Raw genomic sequence first — 24,360 nt, forward strand, 5'->3', positions numbered from 1 at the left:
TCAAAGATTTTCGGAGAGTTCTCTGCAAAAGTACAGAGAGTTTGCAATCATTTTCAGCTCCTGTAGGTCAGAGTGACTGTGTAATTCTGCTCTCTAGGAATAATTAGGAACCATATGTTCTTTTAGATCTGATTTTCTCAAAACAGCAATCATTATAAACAAATCTCTAATTAATCACTATAAAAATGCTATCCAGACCTGAGCTCATACCCCATAAGTTGTCTGAACACAGGCACAAAATGTAGTTTTATATATATATATATATATGTATACTTTTCATTTTGAAAACCATATTATTAATGACAGAAAATGATTTAGATTATTTTTTTTCTTCATGACATCATTGGAACACTGTATTTCCTTTCAAATATAATGCATTGGTTGAAATAGACTTGCAAAAGCTTAGTTTATCATCCATAACTATATATAGATACTATTTTTATACCAAATATAGACATAGACACCAGTGTTTTCATAAAATGTGTCCATATTTAATCAATTGAAAATAAAAAGAACAGTCAGTAAATAAGCTCTTTTAGGGTTCCATCACTGTGAAACAGATTCCTGTTCACCCACTGACTGCTCAGCTCTTTTCCCTGAGTGATTTCACTGCTTTACACTTAAATCCTGTAGAACATGTCTACTGTTTGCTAGAACCAACTCTCAAAATTAAATAAAATGAAATTCAATTTTATAAATACTGGTTTATTTCATAAAAATACAAAAATATAAATATACATTTATAAAAATATGAGTGAATTAACACAAAGACATTCTTCAACTAAATAAATATGGCAGTAATAGTCATTCTTATTTCATTAAGGATATATCTTTTCCATAATAATTTACAAAGTCGCTGCACAATGTTTAATTTAATAGTAAAGGTGACTCGAAGTCAGTTAAGAAAACATTTATAAAGGTCTTCTACCTAAGCAAAAAAGGCACAAAAAGCCTTTTAAGTACTTTTTATTGATTATTGATACGATCATAATAATGTCCTTCCAAGATTATTAGGCAAAGAGGGTGAACTGGTTATTATTACTGGATTTTTTTTCTTCTTTTTTGTTTTTTTAAATCTAGATCATTCGTATTCATTCACAGAAACTGACTGATGAAGCAAACCCTTACTAAGACAACACCTACAGTCGTGTTTTGTGAAGTTCGAGCTTTTGCACACCGGCCCCTGTTCCATCCGCACAGAGGGCGCTGGCCCGGCTCGGATCAAGTCCTGGGTGTGTGTGTGTGTGGGGGGGGGTCCCCCGGGTCAGTCGCGGTCGCTGTCATCGCCGCCGTACATGTCCGCCAGCTTCTTAAAGCGAGGTCCCCAGTCGCTGAGATAGTCGTAGTCCTGGTTGCCGTCGGCGGTGAGCGACTCCAGCGAGCTGAGCGAGTCGGCCACGGAGGCGTCGCCCTCGTAGGCGTAGGTGGCCAGGGAGTCATAGGGCGGCGCGCTGGGGTCCGCGTCGTTCTCCTTCAGTCTGCGGTGGATGAAGTCCTGCACGTCGATGTGGTCCCACAGCGGGACAGTCCTCCGTACCTGGAAGACCGTGTCGGGCAGGACGTCCCGCCGCAGCTTGCTGTCCTCCCGGGCCTCGGGGTTGCGCAGGGTGCCGATGTCGAAGGCCTGCGTGTCCTCCTCGCCGCCGCCCTCGTCGTTGTAGGTCACGATGTTGTCCCGGACGTCATCCTTGGACAGGATCAGAGGCTCCTTCTTCCGCTGCCTCTTGAGCGCGGCGAACAGCACCACTAAAACTAAGGGCCACAGAGGAGAAGTTGGTGAGTGGAGACAAAGCGCACCTGCACTTGTGCAGCTCATGCGATGGGTTGGATGGGCGGAGGAGCGATCGCACACACATGCACAGAGCCACAGCTGGGTCCACGCCTGGGCGCCGGGCATGCGCTGCAAAAGCGGACAGGTCAGTGCTCTTATCGTAAATGGTGTAAAATATAGACATATATAATGTATAATGCATTGCACGTGATAGAATGATCTCCGGGTTCATTTCCCGCATTTAGCTGATGGCAAAAACTTGGCGCACCACTGCTCTCAACTGAGATTTTGTTTTAAAATACAAACCTTTTAAACAAATCACTTGTCAACATCAAGGACATCGAGGAGCCTTTCATTATTTTTTTTCATAATTAAAGGGAATATGTGCAGCGCATTACCCATAGAGGATATGTTGATATATTGTACATGCATGGATGTGTTTGTACACACAAGTGAATATGTATAAACTAATGATTTCCCCATGTATCTTAAGTATATGTAGCTAAATTATTTCATTGGATGATATTGATGATGATGATGATGATGATGATGATGATGATGATGATGATGATGATGATGATGATGGTGATGATGATGATGATGATGATGATTCACCAGTATCAGATTTTGAACCCAGAGCCTTCTGCCTGCTTGACTTGGTGGAGTTGCTGGTGCTCTACAAATGGAGCTGTGGCTCTAGGTCTGCTGTTTGCTGGTTATTTGGGAGAAGTCTGCATACTTTTCTACCTGGGATGGCTTTGAGCACTGATCCTCAAGATCTCAGCCTCTGAGCCAACAGCAGCCATCAATAGGCCTGATTTTGAAAGCCTGCCTGAAAATCAGAACTATAATTATATGAGCCATGACATCCAAATGTAAAGCCATTTTTTACCTTATTCTTACTTTCTAGAATTATTCAGGTATTATCATTTTAATGGAAACGTCCTTGATTCACAAAATTGCATTCTAAGTTTGGGGCTGATATATTTGTTTTTTCTCCCTACTTGGTACTTGTTTTTATTATTAAAAACTTAGCTATAATGGTAGCAAATATTTCCTTGTTATATTTATGTAATTATACCAAATACATCAGCATATTATATTATTTCTAGCTCCAGGCCTAGATTTTAAATTATCATCATTTCACAATGATAGTTTTGGGAAAAAATGCATGCTGAATTTATAAAATGCATTTTGAGGAACAAAAGCATTCATGACTTCCAAATATAAATATTCTATCTCATTGGAATTTTTCTAAAGATTTCTAATTTTCTTTGTAAGAAAAATATGCATTAAATTGAGCAAATTTCTCCATGACATACCTGAGCATTTCCTGAGATGAAGTAAATACACATTTCCTTAATTTTAGGACAGATATATTTATTGTAAAAAATAATTTTATGTCTTTCAAAATAAGAATTGATTGGTTCAAAAAGTGCAATTCATATTATTAGCTTTTATAATGAGTCTATAAAAGATAAAAACATGTATATAGAGAGTACAATCAGTCAAGATCTTTGACCAGACCCTTTCAGTATTGCTTTTATATTGGCATGTACACTTATTTCAAGGTCTTTAAAATTGTAGAATTCTTTTTTATTTAATTAATAGCAACTACTTTTAATGCTCCTATTAACAGCTTTGGTGCTGTTATATTCTGGTTTATTATGGAACTCCCAAAATATTTGTGCTTAAGAATAGCTGATTATGTGGTCTTTTCCATTAAATAACAGATATAAAATTATATGTTGAGTTAGTATGCAAGTGAATACAAATATACTAACTGAAATATGGTAGATTCAAGGGAGAACACAAATAGTATAATTCCTTTGAAAAATAAAGTCAGGGTTCAATACAATAAAACACCAGGAAGCAGGTACTCAAAAGAGGGTCGAGATGGGGTCAAGGGAAAAGGTGAATACAAATAAAAGGAAAAGAGAGTGAGAATGAAGTTAAGAATCCTATCTACTAGTTATTGCAGTAAGGGAAACCATGGGACCTGTTTCTTTGGGCCTGGCTTACTTCACTTCATATAATCTTTTCCAAGTCTTTCCATTTCCTAACAAATGGGGCAATGTCATTGTTTCTGATGGAGGCATAGAATTCCATTGTGTATATATGCCACATTTTCTTGATCCATTCATCTACTGGTATATATGTCTGAAACAAGCAGAAATGGTCAGATAAGTTGATGTTAGGCAAAATGAACCCCAAGATAAGGATTCAATCTTTTTTCTTGCCATTGTTTCTAACATATTTATAAGATGATTTCTTTGTTGCTTTGTATATCTCTCCCCCCTGGTATAACCCCTGTTTTCACTATATTTGATGTTGGTATACTTTTAGGAGGGGAAGGGAAAAAACAAATCGTTTAAATAGGGATACAGGTGGACCCATTGCAACAATGTAATGTTGAAAAACTAACTTCACAACTTTGGTGGGGAAGGGAGGGGTGTGGGGGTGGTGAAGATGGGAAGGAATGGGAAGGGAAACAAAGGAGGAGGCAAGAATGCTTGTTAAGAAATGGACTCATTACCTTGCCCACGTCATGGTAACTCCTCTGTATGGTATTTTCACAGTAAAAAAAAAAGAATCCTATCTACCTATTTATTTATATGTCTGTCTGTCTGTCTGTCTGTCTGTCTGTCAGCCTATCTATCTATCTATCTACCTATCTACCTATCTATCTATCTATCTATCTATCTATCTATCTATCTATCTATCTATCTATCTATCTGTATGTGCATGTGTGTGTATCCTACAATATAAAGAAGAATGAGGGAAGAGGTGGGAAGGGGAAGGATGGATGTGAATCTTGAAAGGTGTGACATTGATCAAGATAAATTATATTCATAGCCTGCTTTATTAAATGGCACCTCCTTTATCCAACTACATAAAGATATTTTTAAATGAAAGAACAGGTCAAATACATCTGATATCAACCAAATGTGAACTATGCACTAAAAATAGAATTCTTTTGAAATTTTCATTAAATGAATTAATTTTCTTCTCAACATTATTTGATTAAGTTAATATTCACATAAGAAAATCATCTTGTTTTCCCTAGCTATAAATGTCTTTTAATTCCTATACTTTATAAGTATATTTTCCTCCTTTTCCAGGTCAAAGTTCTTTGTTCATTTTTTTAACTAAAGGTTTTATGGGGCATATGATTAGAATTTAAATGCTCAGATAAGAAATGAAAATTGCATCAGGTTTTTTTAACCATTCTGCCTCTTGAATTTACCATTTCTATTTTGCATATATTAATGACATTATCAATATGCATGACCCTTGAGCTAAGGGAAGTTACAGATTTTCTGTGACATTATAATATAATAGATATCTCTAATCATTATTACAGCACCGGATTCTCCTGTTTTCATTCACTCAAGGATATATGCTTCATGTTTCTTACATACAATGTTCTTCTAATTTTATTTTGTCTGTCATCTATCTATCTTTCTATCTATCATCATCATTATTATTGCCAACTAAAACAGTATCTATTCACTTAGAAATATTGGGGATTAAACCCAAGCTCTTATAGAAGAAAGAAGCATGTTTTACTACTGAGCTATACCCCTACCTTTCTCAGAACCGCATATAGGTATCCTAAGTAAATAGACAAGATTAATTTATTATTAGAAATTTCTTTGGAAACAAAAATATTTACGCACACATATCCTAGTTTCAGTCTCCAATTTTGCCTCATATCATAGACATTCGTCTAGCGCCAATGGCTCTTGCCTGTAATCCTCACTCCTCAGGGGGCTTGGATCTGATGATCACAGTTCAAAGAGTGCCCTGGCAGAAAAGTCTCCATGAAACTCTCATCTCCAATTAACCACTCAAAAACTGGAAGTGGTGCTGTAGCTCAAAGGGTAGAATGCTAAGCTTGAGCACACAGAGGCTCAGGGGCCTTGCCCAGGCTATGAGTTGAAGGCCCACAGCCAACAACTACCAAAAAAAAAAAAAAAAAAGGAAAAGAAAGAAAGAAAAAAATGAAAGAAAGAACTGCATTTACTCAAAAATATATGTGAGTAGGTCCATGTTATTACTTCCATTATTATAAAGACTTGATATGGAAGCAAGTATTTTTTAGTATCTGATTTGGAACAACTTTTAAACAAAAAAAAAAATCATATTTAAGTAATAAGTTTGAAAGGTTAAAAAAAGAAAGAAAGAAATAGGTGCCTTCTGTATTTCTCAGTTAAGAAAGGTATTTTCTGACTAAGAGGGTAATTATAAGATTCTCCCTAGGCAAAAATGTTGTCAAAATTACTATGGCAATGTTAACATATTTGAATTTATTTATGGGGTGCTTTTGTTCTCCCATATGTCCATGAAAGTTTTTATGCATATAATGTGAATACAGAAATTGTAAAAAGTGATAGAATTATATACAGATCCATCATATTTTAAGTTAGAAAAGCAATGATTTCTGAGAAAAAAGAACAATATAAATCAGTAGCATCTAACTTACCAGGGTAAAGTTGGTTTAAATTCTCATGAAGATAAAAGGAAAGGAAAAGAAAAGCATTTTATGAGGAAATTGAACTTTGAAGAAGCAGATGGAGGTGGGAAATGCTCATGGTTGGGGTAGAACGGCTAAACCACTGTGAGAAAATGTTTTTCTAGTTAGTTGGATCAACTTCACTGAGACAAATGGTTTCCCTTCGTTTTCACCAAGCCCTCAATGAAGTCCTGCAAGGATTTGGCCAAAGGATTCCATCCAGCTAGCTCGGGAGCATTTGTGATGAGAAGCCAGCACATATGAGTACTAGGATGTAAATTTGGCTCGTTTTCATGCCTGAAGCATAAGAATTTTGGATGAATGTTGGCTGGAAATAATTTCTGGAGAGGCTGAATTGAAACAACTGTTTAATTGAATTAAATTGGTGTCCTGCTTGAATAAAACATTTGCTGTTGGAGGCATGAGTGAATTTAGAAAATACTCAGGATGGTTGTGACCAGTGACAAAATGATATATTAAAACTTACCTTTAAACTTAAAAAAAATATTTCCTGTATTAGACCTACATATAATAAATTCTATGGAGAATATATTTTGTCTTATTATGAAAACTTCAGTGCCTTTCCTGTAGATATGTGATATAAATGATTTAAAACATGTTAGTAAGCCAGGTGTTCATGGCCCATGCCTTTAATCCTACCTCTTCAGGAGGCTGAGATATGAGGATCCCACTTCAAAGCCAGCCTGGGAAGGAATGTCCTTGAAACTCTTTATCTCCAATTAACCACCAATAAACTGGAAGTGATGCTATGGTAGAGCATCAGGGTGATAAAATGCTAGCCTACAGCACAAGAGCTTATGAACAGCACTCAGGCCCAGAGTTCAAGCCCCAGGACCCGCAAAACAAAACAACAAATCAAAACATGTTAGTAATGGTAGTTATATAGAGAGGTGAAATTATGTACAGTTTGAGGAATAATAGATAATCCTATGGTATTTTTTTCTTTTTATTTTTTCTGATTGTTGTTAAAGTACTTTAGAAAAATGAAAATTAGACATATTCTTTAGGCATTCTGTAATAGAACAAAAATGGTTACCTTGAAGAGTTTAAGAAGATTGACTTAAAATTCAAATATCTTTAGAGCAGTAATCTACAATTAATGATGTAAGATTATTTGATAATAAATTTATTGCATTCTGTCCTATTTATGATATCTAGGATGCTAGACCTATCCCCAGAAGCATATTTTTCTCTAATCAAATGTATGATTGCTTAATAAAAAGTGTTTAAATCAAATCATACCATTTGCTGGACACTAGATGGATTTGGAGATTATCATTTTGAATGAGGTTAACCAAAGTCAAAAGGTCAAATTTCACGTTTTCCTTACATGTGTAATCTGGTCCTAAAAAATACATTCATAGACATGTAGGTTCATATATAAGAATACATATTTGTATATGAGCATATATGTAACATAATATTACATATGATGTATGTTCTGCATTGAGGAGGAGAAGAGAGAGGAGGACTGAGCGTGAAAAATATCAAAATATATCATTTACAGTTATGAAGATTCATAAGGAAATTTACTGGAATCTAGTCCATATGAGATGAGTAGAGGTTAGTGAGAGAGGGACAATTCTGGAAGGTTATATCATTGAAATGTAAGATGTCTGTATGAAATACCATGGTGAAACACCTTGGTCCAATCATGTCCACTACAATGACTGACAGAATAGTAAGCCAGGCTCTCTTTGGGGACAGATACCAGCAAAAGGGGGAGGGGGAGGCGAATGGAGAGCATGAATAAGGATGTACATGAATGATGGGTATTGTACCGTTCATGGAAGCAGGGCAGTGCAAATCGTTGAAGTCTTTCAAAGGAAGGGGACAGAGTTGGTGGGAGATGTTGAAATTGATGCATGCTCATTGTATGCTTGTCTGTAGTTACAGAGCAAAATCCCCCCTTGCCCAAATAATAGCTGGTAATGAAAGCAATCTGAATGTAAACTATGCATGCCCCTCCCAAAGTGCAAGTGTTGGACCCTTAGGTGTGGGGAAGAATTCAGTTTCACACCCAGTGCCTGGGCAGTGGCGGAGCTTTGGCGGTTGGGGATTGGCTTACTGAGCAGAATGACCACACACAGCAGGATGGCTACCATGGCCCCCGTGCTCAGGCCAGCAGCAAGGACCAGGGCCTCGGCGTTGCACGACTGCATGTTCCCATGCTTGTCACAGGCGCACACGCGGATGGTGAGTGTGCCAGTGCTGCTCTGAATAGGGTAGTCATTGTCAAAGATCAGAATGGGCAGGAGGTAGGTGCTCATTTTGGTGCGACTGTACCCATCTTTACGGGTGAGGATTCCTGCCGTGTTATCTGAGGAGAAACACAAAGAAAAGCACTTCGCAGTCGTTTTTCATTTCTTTCCTTTCCTTCTCAAGGGTTGGGGATGATTATCTCTAAGGCTCTCCTCTACCTTTATTGTCTACGATGGTGAAGTTCGGGTTAAGAGGAACATCTGGCACTGGTTCAAAAAAGAACTTGTGGCCTCGAGGTGGGTCGTCTCTGTCCGTGACACTGACCGTTTGAATCAGCTGCAATGCAAATAGAAGCACTCATTCAGGCACATAGAACAAGAAGCCCCTCTCTGTCCCTAGGAGATTTACAAGTGTGTTGGCTCATGCTCGGTTTCTATCTCTAAAACTTAAAGAAACCAAACATGTCACTTGCAGAAAACTTCGCCAAGGGATTTTAAATAGTTTTGTCCAAGATAACATTTAAGTAATTTTGCAAAACATCCATCACGTCTTAGTTTCCATGGCATCCTGTGCCTCATTTTCTGCTAGAAAGCCACGACAACATTCCACCTTCAAAGAAAAATGTGATCACTCAGGTCCTATTCTGTGCTATTTGTGCACTGAAAGAGTACTTGTCTCCGTTATTACTATTTGGATGGGATTCAGTTTCCTCTGCTTGAAAATAATTTCTCAAAGGAAGACATCTTAAGCAATGTCTTTAAGAAATGTAAATGAGTACCTGCATCACTAATAGATATTAGAATACTATCTCATTAGGTTTTGGGAAAATGAACTAATTAAAGAGTTCCTATCATAAACATGTTAAAGATCTGAGAATCACTGTGAACATTGTATTGAATATTTCCTTTCATGTTTGCATGCTTTAGTTTTAATGTCATTTGCAAATATACATCTATGAAGCAATGTTAAAGACAATGTGGAAGTTCAGGATGATAAAACTGTGTAGCTGAGTGTATTGTCAGTCATGTGTCCTAGAGGAATACTGAGCAGGACAGCAAATACAGAGCAGGACAGCAAGCAACAGGTGGATTATCTGAAAGTGGAGAAACCACTGACTCCACATGGGCATGCTCCTCTTCTAGTCCTGGGTGAGCATCTGTGAGGCATGGAGCTGTCTTTACTTTCAGTCTTGACTTCTAAGAAAGTATGCAGCTTTATCATCGGCAGATATTCTAAGCTAACATTCTGTGGTGAAGTTACTGAAATTTTATAGTAAGTCCTTTATAAATGTGTATGGTTACTGATGTTTCCAAAAACCTTCTCCAGCCAAACCATCCTACACAATTCCTAACAGTATTTTTTTTCTAATTTGTCTATATCTTAACTTTAACTTTGTCATTTTATTGACAAAATAGACCATGTTTTTATACTTATTTCAGGGATGCTTTTAAATTGTGCAGTAAATACTACAAAAGTATCTCAGCATTGCTCCATTGTTCCTTAGGGGAAAAAAGAACATACACACACACACACACACACACACACACACACACACACACACACACACACGATGGAGCTTGAATTCAAGGCCTGCATGTTGTCCCTGAACATTTTTCCCCCTTAAGGCTAGCAGCACTCTACTATTTGAGCCACAGCTCCACTTTTGGCTTTTACTTAGAATATTGGAGATAAAAGTCTCACAGACTTTCCTGTCTAAACTTTAACCTGTCTAAATTGTAACCTTTTGAGTAGCTTCTATTCCAGATGTCTGCCACCAACATCCAACTTTTCAGTGTAGCATTCTTGCTCAAATTCTTGCCCTGAATGCTAATAAAAAAGCTATTTTTAGTCAAATTTTCTGTCAAAGTTTTTGTTAGTTTGATGATGTGCAGAAATTTATTCGAATTTTTAGATGGATTTACTTAAATCAAATTTTAAGAATGTAAATATGTCAGTAACTTATTTTATGTTTGACTTTTTCATAAAGTAATAATATCCTACATTAATTATAGTTAACCTAAATAAGTTAAATGTTAATATGTATTATAGATATAAATCAAATAAATCCAAAGAATATAAACATAGTAACACATATATAGTATTTGTAGGCTATTGGAACTTAGTGCTTGACCCCTGGACATACACTTACATCCTAAATCACAGTAATTGTTAATATGGCTTATTGAGAAATAAATACTTCACAGATGTAATCAAAATCAAAAGAGATGGTTTTGGAACTCTGAAGGCTCTTACACAATGATTCCATCCTGCTAGAAAGAAATGAACTTGGATCCAGGAGAAGAAACAGTAAGAATGTAATCAGGGGTGGAGGCAGAGAGGGAAAATAATTGGCTTCCACACTCCATGGGACATGGAAGATTCCTGGAAAACCCAAGAATCTTGAGTATGTTAAGAAGAATTCTCTCCTGAAGACTTTGAAGAGATCATAACCCTGCTGATACTTCACCACCACAATCCCTAAATTGTAAAAGAGGGGAAAAATCATCTAGTTTGTAATAAATTTTCCTGACTCTCTCAGGAACCTAATTTTGACAATTGTGAAAACTAAAAATGAATGAATTAATGCATGAATAGCCTTATGAAAAATTTAGCCTTATTGAGTGTGAGAGAAATTATACTATTACGAAATATTTAGAAGTCCATAGACATGTAATAATCATCCAAGAAAGTAAGCCAAAAAGTTTTAGTAGGAGCATGACAATTTCATGCCTTTAATCTCAGTTACTGGAAAGACAGAGATTGAGAAAATTTAAATTCAAAGCCAGACCAGGCAAATGTTTGCATGCAACAAGTGGGTAATGGTGGGCTATAATCCAAGCTATTGAGAGGAAGTTTGGTGTCTCAGGCCATCTCTTAGGATAACTATCTGAAGATCCTATCTGAAAACCATAGCAAAACAAGCCTGAGGCTATGGCTCAAGTAATAGAACATCTGCCAAGTAAGCATGAAACCCCAACGTTTAACCCAAATACTATCAAAAATAATATATTTTAAAATCGTTTTGCAGTATTTACTATTTTATAGATAAATTTTATCTGTGCCTACCTGGAGTATTTCAGAGGAAAACAATAACAGATAATAATACTAGCTGCAATACTAGTAGTATCTTGTTTTGAGTAGAATGTGTATCAAAGGAGTTGGTTGAATACACTAAAATGTGAATATAAAAATAATCCAAATACAGCAACTATTTACTGAACTGAGGAACTGACCATGACCTGCAGCAAAGTACCAAACCATATAACAATTTTGAAGTGAAAACTTGATAAAATGACTTTATGTGGATTAAAACTTTTTACTTATTTTTGGACAGCATGTTGCCCAGATTTGCCTCACATTTGTGGTCCTTATACCTCAGCCAGTTTAGCAGCTAGCCTATCAGAACTATGATACCTCTTCAGCCTTCTCTGGTGTTTCTATAGAGGACAACTGTGGAAAATACCTTTTCTTGGTCTTGTGGGAGACAACATAGCAAAATGTTACGTTGAAATGCTATCTCATGGCTTTCCCTTGGTTTGTCAGCTCAAGTATCTTCTTTTCTTTTATTTATTTGTTTTTTTTTAGGGATGCTCTCAGATCATCATATCCCAAGACCTCATTTGACCTTCATTATTTCCTTAGCGATCCCAACATATAAACAGCAAGAGCACAAATACTCAATCTAAATAATTTCTATTAGAATATAAGACAGCATTTCAATTTATCTTCTAAGAAGGATTTTGTGAAGAAATTACAGATGATTCTTGACATTTCCATCATGCCTCTGTTAAAATATGCCTAAATAACTGTTGGAATTACTTTCAACAAAAAGAACATAGTTAATATTATTAGAAAACATGTTTTGTCAAGATGAATATATTCTATATAACTGATTTTAAATTGTTTTAGATATACTTAAAGTATTACCTTAATTTAGAAAATCCTAACTTAGGTTTTTTATTTCAGCAATCTGAAAATTATAAATCATAAAAAAACACTTTTTTGTTATTGGAGTCCTGACTGAGCTGCATATATTTTTTTCATATTGACTTCATAATTTATTTCCTTTTTTTTGGGGGGTTGGATCATAGGGCCTGAACTCTGGGCCTGGGTGCTGTCCCTCAGCTGTTCAGCTCAAGGCTAGCGCTCTACCTCTTGAGCCACAGCGCCACTTCCAGCTTTTTTCTTTTTGCTTATGTGGTGCTGAGGAATCGAACCCAGGGCCTCAGAAATGCAAAGCAAGCACTCTACCGCTGAGTCACATTCCCAGCCCCTTATTTCCTTATTTTAATTTACCTAACTCAATCTAATATTGAGTCCAGTAAGAAATTTTCTTTCTTTCTTTCTTTTCTTTTCTTTTTTTTTTTTTTGGTCCTAGCCTTTGAAATCCAGGCCTGGGCACAGTCCCTAAACTCCTTTTCCCCAAGTCTTAGCATTTACCACTTGAGCTACAGGAACACTTCTGACTTTTTCTGAGTAGTTTATTGGAGATAAAAGTCTCATGGTCTTTCCTGCCTCAGATAGTTTCAAGCCACAATTTTCAGACTTTAACCTCCTGTATAGCTAGGATTACAGGTGTGAGCCACCAGCACCTGGCTAACTTTTTGTATATGTGTTATTAATTATATTGTAGAATGTAAATCCAAATAAATATTGTAATTATCTCTAGTACAGCCCACATTCCACAGATATTTTAAAAAATAATCTTTTAAGCTGGACACCTGTGGTTTACACCTATAATCCTAGGTACTCAGGGTTCTGGGGTCTGAGGATCCTGATTCAAAGCCAGCCAAGGCAGGAGAGCCTGTCAGACTCTTACCTCCAATTAGCCAGCACAACATCAGAAGTGGAAAAGTGGCTCTGATGATATGTTAGAGTGCTAGCCTTGAGCAAGCAAGCTCAGGGACAGGGCCTAGACCCTAGGTGCAAGCCCCACTTCCCCTTCTTACCTCCCAAAAATTATCTCAGTTTTTGGTAAGAGTTGATAAATGCATGAGAAGAAGTAAAATAACTAGAAAAATCATACAGATAAAACACAGTAATACTCATTGGGAAAGAAACATTTGTGAACGTTTCCAATGAATTCCACTTACCTGTCCAGATTTTGCATTCTCACAAACAAATGTTTCATAGTATGTGGCAAATTCTGGTGCATGGTCATTTATGTCTAAAATTCTGATGAAGACAGGGATGTGGCTACTTTGCTTGGGGTTGTCTGTAAAAAGAACATGTGGTCAAGAAAACACATTTGAGATTTCAGTGAAATTAAGAGAGATGTAATAAAACTACATTTCCCTTTGCAAATTAGCAACAACCTAGTTCTGTTATAGTTACAATCCTGTTTAGATTTTGATACACCAACTTTCTTACCTGGTGTAAGCAAAAAATAAAAAGAGGAAAGCATAATTGAGAACTGAATATCATTTGTAATAGATCATTTTCATAGGCTGAGCAATGATTTTTTCAAAGGTTGCATTGCATGTTTATTAGACTGTAAACTGTGAAAGCAGAATGGATAAGTGGTTTATAAGTTCTTAAAGACATCCTAAATATTACTAAAAACTGCAATACCTTCTGAAATATTTTCCCCCCTAAGATCTTCCTAACAGTACAACCACTGAAGTCAGAACTATTTTCTTAGTGCCACTATTTTCTGAGTTTGCTGCAAGTTAAATGTTTACATGGACATGTCTGCAGCTTACTTAATTCCGTGGCCATGATCGTGATATTGTGCCAAGGGGAAGATTCTCGGTCAAGAGGCTTCAGAGTGAAAATTGAGCCATTTTCTGAGTGGATACTGAAAGTCCGGTCCAGGTCAGTATGCCGATCAACAGAATACCTGACAGGAAAGAGACTCATAAATCCAGGCAAGATTATTCATTCTTCCACTATTTCTTAAGTTATATAGACTATTCCCGGTATGAGTTGACAAAAACAGGAAATATAAAGTGATGATAACTTTTTTAAATTTTAAATTGTACAGATAATATATAAACACCTAGATATATTTGATTATGCCCATTATTTTTATTGTATTAGGTGGAATGTTTTAAAATCATGGTTTACAATGATAAATTTTTGCAGATGCTTCTAAGTGGATTAGTAAATTTTAAATAAATTTATATATTTTGTGAAATGATTATTTCCATAATTTAGACATATTAATGTTTCATGTTAAATTGGATAGTCCATAGCATTAAATCAGTTAAATGTGCTTTCAAATATATAGAGAACATATTATAAAGTACCCTCTTTGTGAATGTCTCTATATCTAAGGTACATCTCTGCTGAATAGTCCTCATTTATTCCCCCAACCATTTAAATTAAAAGTTAAATATGATTACGTTACTTCAGAGCTCTGTAATTTTACAACCGTGCTGAATATGAACACACAGCTGTCACTATAAGCTTTATATCAGTCAGCCATCAGCAGTAAACTATTTTCAATCACAAAAAGTTTCATTACCAAATCCCTAGAACCCATAGATCTGTTATGTGACATGGTAAAAGTGAACTTTACAGGTGTGATTAAGATAGAAAACAATAAGACTGAAGATTATTCTTGATTCTCCAGATATATCTAATTTAATGCTAAGAGCCCTTTAGAGTAGAATAAGAGGGAAAGTAGGATAATGGTCAAAGAGATGAAGAAAAGGGACATAAAGGAAAAAACTGAAGGGTGAGAAGGACTTGACTTTAATCTTAAAGACTGAAGAACAAATTAACAACCGTCCTGAGGGGAGCCTGGAAGGAAACTGGAACCTTATCCATGCAAGAATTTGAAATCTGACAGATACCTAAATAAGCAAGCAGACAATTCTTTTCCAATGTCTGAAGAAAGAAATGTACCTTCCACACCTTCATGTCTATTGGAGCCAAGGGAGACTCATACCATGTTTTTCACTTAAAGAATAGATTTCTGTTTATTTAAGTCATTATGTTTATATTATAATTAGCTAGCAAATACAATTTACCTGTCTGACAGTTTTCTTGCTGAGTAGAGAAAAAAGCCATATGGGAAGAATGAACGTTATCGAAGATTGTTATTCACATGAATCACTTCTGTATTTTATTATGTACAGGAATTGATTGGTTGTATTGTTCAGAGGTAGAGTGCTTGCCCAGTGTACACAAAGCCCTGGATATGCTAAACAGAAATATCTAATTTGAATAAGGAGTTCCAGTGTGGGAACTGGGATTCCACACTTCTGAGAAACTCTTGGGTGAGCTGTACATTTTAAGTCCATGAGAGAGACTGAAAGGCTTAGTCCTTAGGTATTAGTCCTTAGTCCTTAGTTCAAAATAGCAGATATAGCCATATCAATGGAATAGCAGAAAAAAGCCTCATCAGCAAATGGAGTACTTCTCAGTTTTCTAGGCATTTTACTGAAGGAAGTTTTTAAAAATGAAAAAAAATAAGAACTTCTGTTTGATCTACTGAATTAGAAAACTTCATTTTCTATTAGAGAGCTGTACAGTGGCCATTATCTGGCAATGTCTTGATAACTTTTATTAATAGATATTGAACTTTCAAAAACTGTGAACTGGTGCTAACTTAAGATTAGTGAAGTGTATTTATCTAAATTCTCTGATTTTGGGTGGTTTACATTAACAAAGATGGTATGATGCGATATACAAGTATAAGAAACATTTTGAACTTCCATGCTCCCCATGAATATTCAGATCTCAAAAAAAGGTTAACAGTGAAATATGCTTTATGAAGGTTTTATCAAATTACTTTTTTTGGAAATTGATGACCACAGTATTACAGATTCTACTTCAAATTCCTATTTGGGTTTTGGAAAATAAATACCATCCATTTCATTTCTGAGGAGAAATTATAATTCATTGTCTCTGATTTATCTCTATATTATTTTTCTATTACATGGAACCAGTTCAGTTTTCTGTTTAATTGTTATGTTTTGCACAATACAGTAACATAGAAATGATAGTGTTCCCCTATTTTTTAAAGTTGCTCTACGTAATGACTATATAATTTTCCTAGGTAGAGTTACAAAAAAAAACGCTCTTCATAAATTAAACCCAAACCTCTTGACATATCTTCGCTGCTCAAGAGAAGTAGTAAACTTAAATAGAAAAATAATATGAAATCTAGTTTAAATCATATTTAGCAAACACTTCATTATCATACCATTATCTATAGCAGATCTAAGTTTTTTGGGGGGGTTCAGGTCGTGGGGCCTGACCTTTGGGCCTAAGCACTGTCCCTCAGCTCTTCAGCTCAAGGCTAGCACTCTACCACTTGAGCCACAGTGCCACTTCCGGCTTTTTTCTTTTTGTTTATGTGGTGCTGAGGAATCGAACCCAGGGCCTCATGCATACAAGGCAAGCGCTCTACCACTGAGCCACCTTCCCAGCCCTCTAATTTTTTTCATTTATTGTGAAAATATCTTACAGAGGGGTTACAATTACATGAGCAAGATAATGAGTACATTTCTTAACAAGCACTGTTGACTCCTCCTTTGTTTCCCCTTCCCATCACCAACCCCCCCCACCCTGCCGCGCCCCTTCTCCGCCCCCCACCCTGCGCCAAAGTTGTAAAGTTCGTTTTTCGACATAACTTCTTCTACATATCATTGTTGTAATGGGTCCACCTGTATCCCTATTTCATCAAATACAGTGAAAATGATCCTTAACAGAAAGAACAGCAGATTTAATTTTTAAAGTAATTATTAGTGTTCCAAAATTGGGGCTGGCCAGCATATGGAATGTGCAGTCCCTTATTTTTACTGTTTGCATGTAGTGAGGTAAATAAAAATATTTTGTTTCAACTCTCCTATAATTTATTTCTTAATGTGTGTTTTATTTACATATGAGATCACATTTCTGCTACATGTTGTGTAAAAGGAAAGTCATTCAAATCATATGTTTTGTGCATTAAAAAATCCAGGTTATGTATCTACAGAAATATAAATGAATGTAGGAAAGAAAAGTAAAATAACATAACCATATTCTTTTGCTTAAAAAAGTAAACAAAAAGAAGTAAACAAACAAGCCAATTCCATTCTCAATATTCACCAGTAAAGAAATATTTCCACCTATGTAGTAGATGAAGTTACCATTATCTGTTTATGCTTAGATAGATTTTAGAAAACAAAGCACTCTCTCTCTCTCTCTCTCTCTCTCTCTCCCTCACTGTTACCTGCTATGTAGATTCACATGGAATGAGTATAAAGATCAGGTCTAACACTGCAGAAGTCAAACTTAATTCACTAATAGCTTTAGTAGTATCAAAAATAGATATGGGTTTCCCACTGTCTTACTGTTTGGCTTCACCTTGAAAGCATTGTCTTTCAAGTTAAGAATTCATGAAGGAGAGTCACTTTGACACTCTAGAGACAGCTCGCTCTCACTCTCACTTTCTGTCATTAACATTGCAAACTTCCTGGTCTATATTTAGAGTTTTTCTGCAGTGCAAATGATGCCTCATTTTTGTCAAAGCTCAGAGATAATTTTCTTTCATGTAGCAGCCAATTTCTATTTTCAGCATTGAGTAGAAACATTCTGATTTACTTATTAATAATAAATACATCACCTTAAAACAAATGACCGGATAAACACTTTACATAGAGTCAACATCTCAGGTTTCCAGTAGATGACTTACAATAACAATAATATTTTATTGAGTTCCCTGTATTGAATTTTGAGCAATAACATAGAAAAGTCAGTGATTTTTTTATATGTGCTATTTCTAGAGAGACAGGATCTAATCATACATACACAGCAAATGACAAACAAAAAAAGTACTTTAAATAAGAGAATGTGGAAGCTGAGCTCTGGTATTTATATTTTTATTTATTTTCCTTTTTGTGTTATGCAATCAAATATATCTCATTTACATATGTGTGTAAAGCACAAATTAATTATATATACCTGCAATTTTATCCATGACCAAACAAATAAGTAGTATGAAATAGTGGGTTCTGATAGAATTTGCTTTATTGTTCTGAAATAATTCACTATTTGGCATATAGATATTCCTTTTTCTTTCTAGTTACTGCTTTCCAAATGTAGCTGAAAACTATGAATAGTCCATGCCTCTTTAAAAAATGTGGATGGTGAGTAAGTAAATTCCCTGCAATTTTACTTCAATATTTCAAATACAATTCAGAAATAATCTTATTTTAAGTAGAATTATTTATGTACTCCAGATAAGCCTTGAACTCAGGGTCCTCCTGCCTCAGCTTCTTGTGTTCTGTGATTACAGTTGTTTGACATCCTGCCCAGGTAGATTATTAAATATTTTGCCCTCTGTAATAAAATAAAAGAAATGGTAAAGTAGCACGGCGGCTAGGCTATGTCTGTGTGTAAGATGCCTGATGTACAAGCCACGGTGCGTGAAGGAATTGTATTAGAGTATAACTAAATCTCTTGACAGTAAATTTGTTTTCTTATTTTTTTAGGTTGACAGCAGTAGAAAAGATTTCTTCTAAAAATCATTGAACTTTAAATATGCTAAGCATAAAATAGCTGTGAAATGAAGCAAGATGTTCTTTTGAAACTTGTAAAGCTATAATCAACCCCGTAATTTGGGAGCTCCATGATAACTAATGAGGTGAAGCGGAGGTGACAACAGCTGCTAATTGTAACCACAATCTCATGGTGCCAGTGACAGATGTGCTTCAGAAAATGCATGTGATATAGAGATCTAGTGGAGGGGTGAGAACTCAATCTCAAACTTTCCCTAAGGTACAGGTCTGCATGATACTATCCATTGTCTATTTTAGCTCTTGAGATTGGATGCTCTTCTGAAGTAAATCAGAGCAAGAAAAATAGTTCCATATAACAACACTGCATTCTTGGAGAACTATTAGTGACTTTTCTTCACATTGTAGCTGGGAGAGCTACAGATTTATGACACACACTTACTTTTCAATGGGAATCACCTGATATGTAAATGATAGCAGGATTAGTAACACTTCAAAATTTGTTCTCTTAATATTTCTTGGGAATCTAGATGAAACAGACTTGCTATTTCATTTTGTTTTGTTTTTTAGTTTTAGTTTTTTCCCAATATTTGTAAACCCATGATAGTATAAATGTCTTTGGGAGAACAAGAAAGTTAAAAATGTATAAACTACATTTATTACACTAAGCATCTTGGAAAGCAAGAGAGAAAATTTTACTCCTAGTCTTTGATCAGGAAACTTCATGTTTGACATTCTTTTTCTTAGGCAGGTAGAGCATTTACGGGAGTACTATGCATTCAAACACTGTAAATGCTCATCAGTGACGTATTATTTACATGCTAGCACACACTTCATAAAAACACATTTTGTTAAGAAATTTAGTGAGATAACTGGAAACTCTGAATTAATATAAAGATACATGTATACATACCGAACTTGATACAAAATTGGGATAGCAAGGTGAAAAATAGTTTCAAATATACAACATTTAATGTGACTGAAAAACTACAGTGATGAAATGACAGAGCAGTGAGCTATGCAACCTTATTTACTGCAAAAGCTCTTGTGTCACCTAAAACAAAGCATTATGACTCAATAAATATCCATGTTTTGATATAACTTTTCTACCTTAGTTTGGAAAAGACAGAAAAATAAAGATTGGTTTTATAATAGCACTATAATCCCTAAAAGTCAACCAAATATGTAAAACAGTAGATTTTAAGAAACAAATATCTAGAAATGAAGATGAAAATTCTGGATAAATGGGATATAATGAAGGGGAAGTGAGTTCTAAGACTTCTGTGTGAAGTGTGGAGATCTGCTACAATCCAGGATATAGAATTGAGATGGAGTCTGCCAAGGTGCCTCTGTTGAAAAGATGATGCAGGAGTGCATGGTGACTAAGGTAGAAAAGTTTGCAAGATACCACACAACTCTTTTTTTTTTTTTTTTTTTTTTGGTTGGTTATGGGGCTTGAACTCTGGGCTTGGGCCGCTGTCCCTGCGCTCTTCAGCCCAAGGCGAGCGCTCTGCCGCTTGAGCCACAGCGCCACTTCCGGCTTTATAGTGGTTTATTGGAGATAAGAGTCTCACGAACTTTCCTTCCCTGGCTGGCTTTGAACCGCGATCCTCACATCTCAGCCTCCTGAGTAGCTAGGATTACAGGCATGAGCCACCGGCTCACAGTCTTTACCCAAGAGTTTGTATCAGAGCATCATTCCATAGAAGAACCCATTCATATGGATAAAGGGCAAAACATAAACAAGGACTAATTGTGAAATATTCTCACCATAGAGAGTGGAAAATAGTAGCTTACAGGAAGTTTAGTAGATTGGTCAGAAATGTCTTGTCCCGTCAAGATGTATAATTCTATACAGCTATAATTCTACTACTCAATAGGAAAGATCCAGAGGATTCTTCTTCGAGGCTACTCAAACAAAATTGTCAGGAGACTTCATCTAAACTAAAGAGGGCTATGGTGAGATATGTCTGTCACTTAAACTACATGAGCTGCCCAAATATGAAAAGGATCACATTCCAGAATGGCCAATTAATAAAGGCAAAGCTGTATTCAAAGACCAATAAAAGCAAAATGTGCTGGTGTGGGGTTCAAATGGTACAGTATGTGTCTAGAAAGAGGAAGGCCCTGAGTTCCAACTTGAATATTACACTTGGTGCAATATATAATATATAATATATAATATATGTAATATAATATGTGTGTATGTATGTGTAAAACATCTGCAGAAGTGAATACAATACCTAACATTGAAAAATACCGCGGATATGGATTTAAAACTAAGAAAATTTTGCATAAAAACTATCGGACTTGGTATGAAGCTAAATGTAAAGCAAAACACACTGATGAAATGATGACTAAAAGTTTCAGACAGAACCTAAAAATTCACAGATCCTAGAACCAAAATAATCTTTGAACAAAAATGAAGTCTTCTGTGGCCAAATCAAGTCACTTGAAACAACTGACAGCATTAAAAGCAGATGGACGCACAATAGATCTATTGAAAGAAAAGATGTTTGGAAGTATGGCTCAGTGTTAAAGTGCTTGACTAGAAAGCAGGGCATCCTGAGTTCAATCCCTGGTATATATAAGATGTGTGTGTGTGTGTGTGTGTGTGTGTGTGTGTGTGTGTGTGTGTGTTTGTGTGTGAGTGTGTGACAGAGACAGAGAGAGAGAGACATAGAAAGTAAGAGACACACAGGAAGAGAGATACAACAAAAATTGTATACACAGTATTTTATTGTACCACTCAATCTGAAAATTCTGAAGTAATTCAAAGTAAGGTGAAGACAAGAGGAAACAACATAAATAAAACAACCAAGAAGCAATTGATAAGATGGTTTAAAGCAAGGGTCTAAATATTCCAATGAACAAACAGCATATTAATTTAGGGTTAAAATACTCCCTATGCAAATTTGTGTTTTAAGTGAGAATGCAAATGAACCATGTTGAAATCCAAAGTTACTGTAAAATTTGTATATGTTTAGAACAACTATATTTTAATAAGTTTGACATTTTAGCTGAACTCACAGATACTCTGAAAAGAAAAAAATAAAAACAAAAATTAACCCCTAGATCAAGAAAGAAGGCTACTAGTAAGCTATAAGAAATTTCTGACAAGAGGTTTTTCTTTATTGTTGTTGTTTTTAATGTACTATGTGATCTTTTATGTTCCCTTTATATTCTCTTTCTCCTATGATATATTCCCTGTGTCACTCTATTTGATTTTGATACCCTGCACTTTGTATATACATTTATCAAATTTGGGGAGGGAAGGGGAATAACAAAATGCTGAGACAAGGACACAGGATGACCCATTTCAGCAATGGTACTCACAAGACACTATGTTGGAAATGAACTTTACAACTTTGGGTGGGGGGGAGGAGTGAGGGAGATAGGAAAGGGAAAGGATAGTAGGGAAAAAACAAAGAGGAGATAACAATGTTAGACAAGAAATGTACTAATTACCTTACTCATGTAACTGTAACCCCTTTGTACAGCATCTTTACAATAAATAAATTAAAAAAAAGAAAAATTTGGTGCCAAATACTGTAGTTGTTAAATCTTAAATATGAAAGGAAAAGACTATCTCTTTGCAAGAAATTCTAGAAAATAAGACAATTGCTTCCTACTGTCTTTTTATCCTAAAATTCATTTAATCTATTTATTTCTTTGTTTCTTAATATATATTACTTCATCAAGGCAAGATTTAATTCTGACATTTTTCTGCAGGCATACAATATATCCTGCTCAAAGTCATTGATGACTGTGGTACCAAATCTAGACAATGACAACAAAGGAAGTAAAAGCTAATCAGTAACAATACTTTTAAGGACAAAAACAACTATGTGGCATTTATCTCATAAATTCAGGGTTGTTCAATATTTTATAAAATAAAAATATCCCACCATTTTAGCAAACCACATGGATATCTCAATAATAACATTGAGGAATAAATTTATTCCTCAAATAAATAATAAAGATAGGCTAGTCCCAGTGACAATCTGATCTACTTGAAGACAAAATTCAAGAGGACCAGTTTCAAATCAAGTTCATGTGAAAAGTTAGCATGGTCCAATCCCAACTTTTAAAGGGGTGTGTTGATATCTCTCTTTAATCACAGATATGTAGGAGGCAATAGATAGGATTGAAATCTGAGGTCAACCCTGAGCAAAAACACATGACTCAGGAGGTACAGCATTTGCTTAGCAAACATGAAGCTTTGAAACTCATTTGCACACACTAAACCAATCTCCCAGTAAATGGCAATGAACCTATTTTTTTGTTTTATTTATTTTTTTAGTTAATTTTATTTTGTGCCATTGGTAGGCTTGAATTCAGATCCTGGGCTTGGTCCCTTAGCTTTTTGGCTCAAGGCTAGTTGTGAAGACTAAGATCTATTTGAAGGGGCAGAATGATGCAGGCTCAGACCTCAGGATTGTCTCTGAGGACTGTGTTTGTGTACATGGAAAGCTCTTGGCATGCCGGGCTAGAGAGGGAACATGTTCTCTTTCCCTATCTCAAAACACATGTCACAGACTCCTGGGAGCTGAGGATATAGCTCTTCTGCTTGCTTAAGCATAGATGAACAGCTAGTCAAGCATTTTCCTGAGATTGGGGAAGTGGTTTGAGCTTGCTCTAAAATAGTTTAGATAATCATATACAAAGACATTGTCTCATAGGTTAAGTAAAAATGTATCTGTTGAAATTCTTTGTATGAACGTCTCCTGAATAATCTTGGCAAAGATAATGCTTGATTGTCTTTAAATACCCACCAACAATAAAGCACAGCATGCAGTGGCAATTGCTGTTTACACTCTGCATCGCCTGTGTCCTGGTGATTTCGTGACCCTTACCCAGGGACCCCAACGCCTTAGACCTTGACAGCTAGTGACTATGATTAAAGGCCTGAGCCTCTGACACCTGGCTGATGCAAACGATTTTATAAAGGAAATAAAGTTGTAAATTGTATCAGAGTGGGGAACAAAATAGTAAATAATTTCCTCATAAAACAGTAAGCACAATTATGATACTTTTGTACAATAGTATTCTGGTGGCTGTCCCGAAAATGAATTAAGGAAAATAAATACCAAGCATCCATATGGGAGAATAATAAGAAATTTGACCATGATGTCAGAAAACATGGATAACCTTCCAAAAAATAATGACTGAATGTAAAGAAGAAAAAGAAAAGTCCTAGAGTTCAAGGATGTTGGAATGAAAATAATCTAAGCATTTTCTTTTTGTCATTAAAAACAAAACAAAACAATATTGCCAAGTACCAGTATTTCACAACTGTAATCCTAGCTGCTCAGTAGGCTGAGATTTGATGATCAGGGTTCAAAGCTGGCCTGGTAAGAAAAGTTTGCATGAGACTTTTATCTTTAATTAACCACTGAAAA

At 35.7% G+C, this 24,360-nt stretch overlaps 1 protein-coding gene across 3 annotated transcripts in view; it reads right to left on the reverse strand.

The window, feature by feature from the left end:
- Positions 1-491: 491 nt before the first annotated feature.
- The window catches only part of Cdh9 (cadherin 9), a 128,739-nt gene continuing 104,870 nt past the window's right edge, over positions 492-24,360 (reverse strand). For 2 of the 3 annotated variants that reach the window (XM_070042232.1, XM_070042233.1), the window contains exons 8-12: positions 14,213-14,349; positions 13,604-13,725; positions 8,729-8,846; positions 8,377-8,628; positions 492-1,752 (exon numbers count right to left, since the gene is read on the reverse strand). In XM_070042232.1, coding sequence (XP_069898333.1) covers positions 1,265-1,752; positions 8,377-8,628; positions 8,729-8,846; positions 13,604-13,725; positions 14,213-14,349 — 1,117 coding nt within the window. In that variant the 3' untranslated portion in view covers positions 492-1,264. The remainder of the gene's footprint in view (positions 1,753-8,376; positions 8,629-8,728; positions 8,847-13,603; positions 13,726-14,212; positions 14,350-24,360) is intronic. The other variant, XM_070042234.1, reaches the window with a different exon arrangement.

Source organism: Dipodomys merriami, unplaced genomic scaffold (assembly GCF_024711535.1).
Source record: "Dipodomys merriami isolate MVZ:Mamm:240054 unplaced genomic scaffold, mDipMer1.0.p SCAF_32, whole genome shotgun sequence".
NCBI classification, from domain to species: Eukaryota; Metazoa; Chordata; class Mammalia; order Rodentia; family Heteromyidae; genus Dipodomys; species Dipodomys merriami.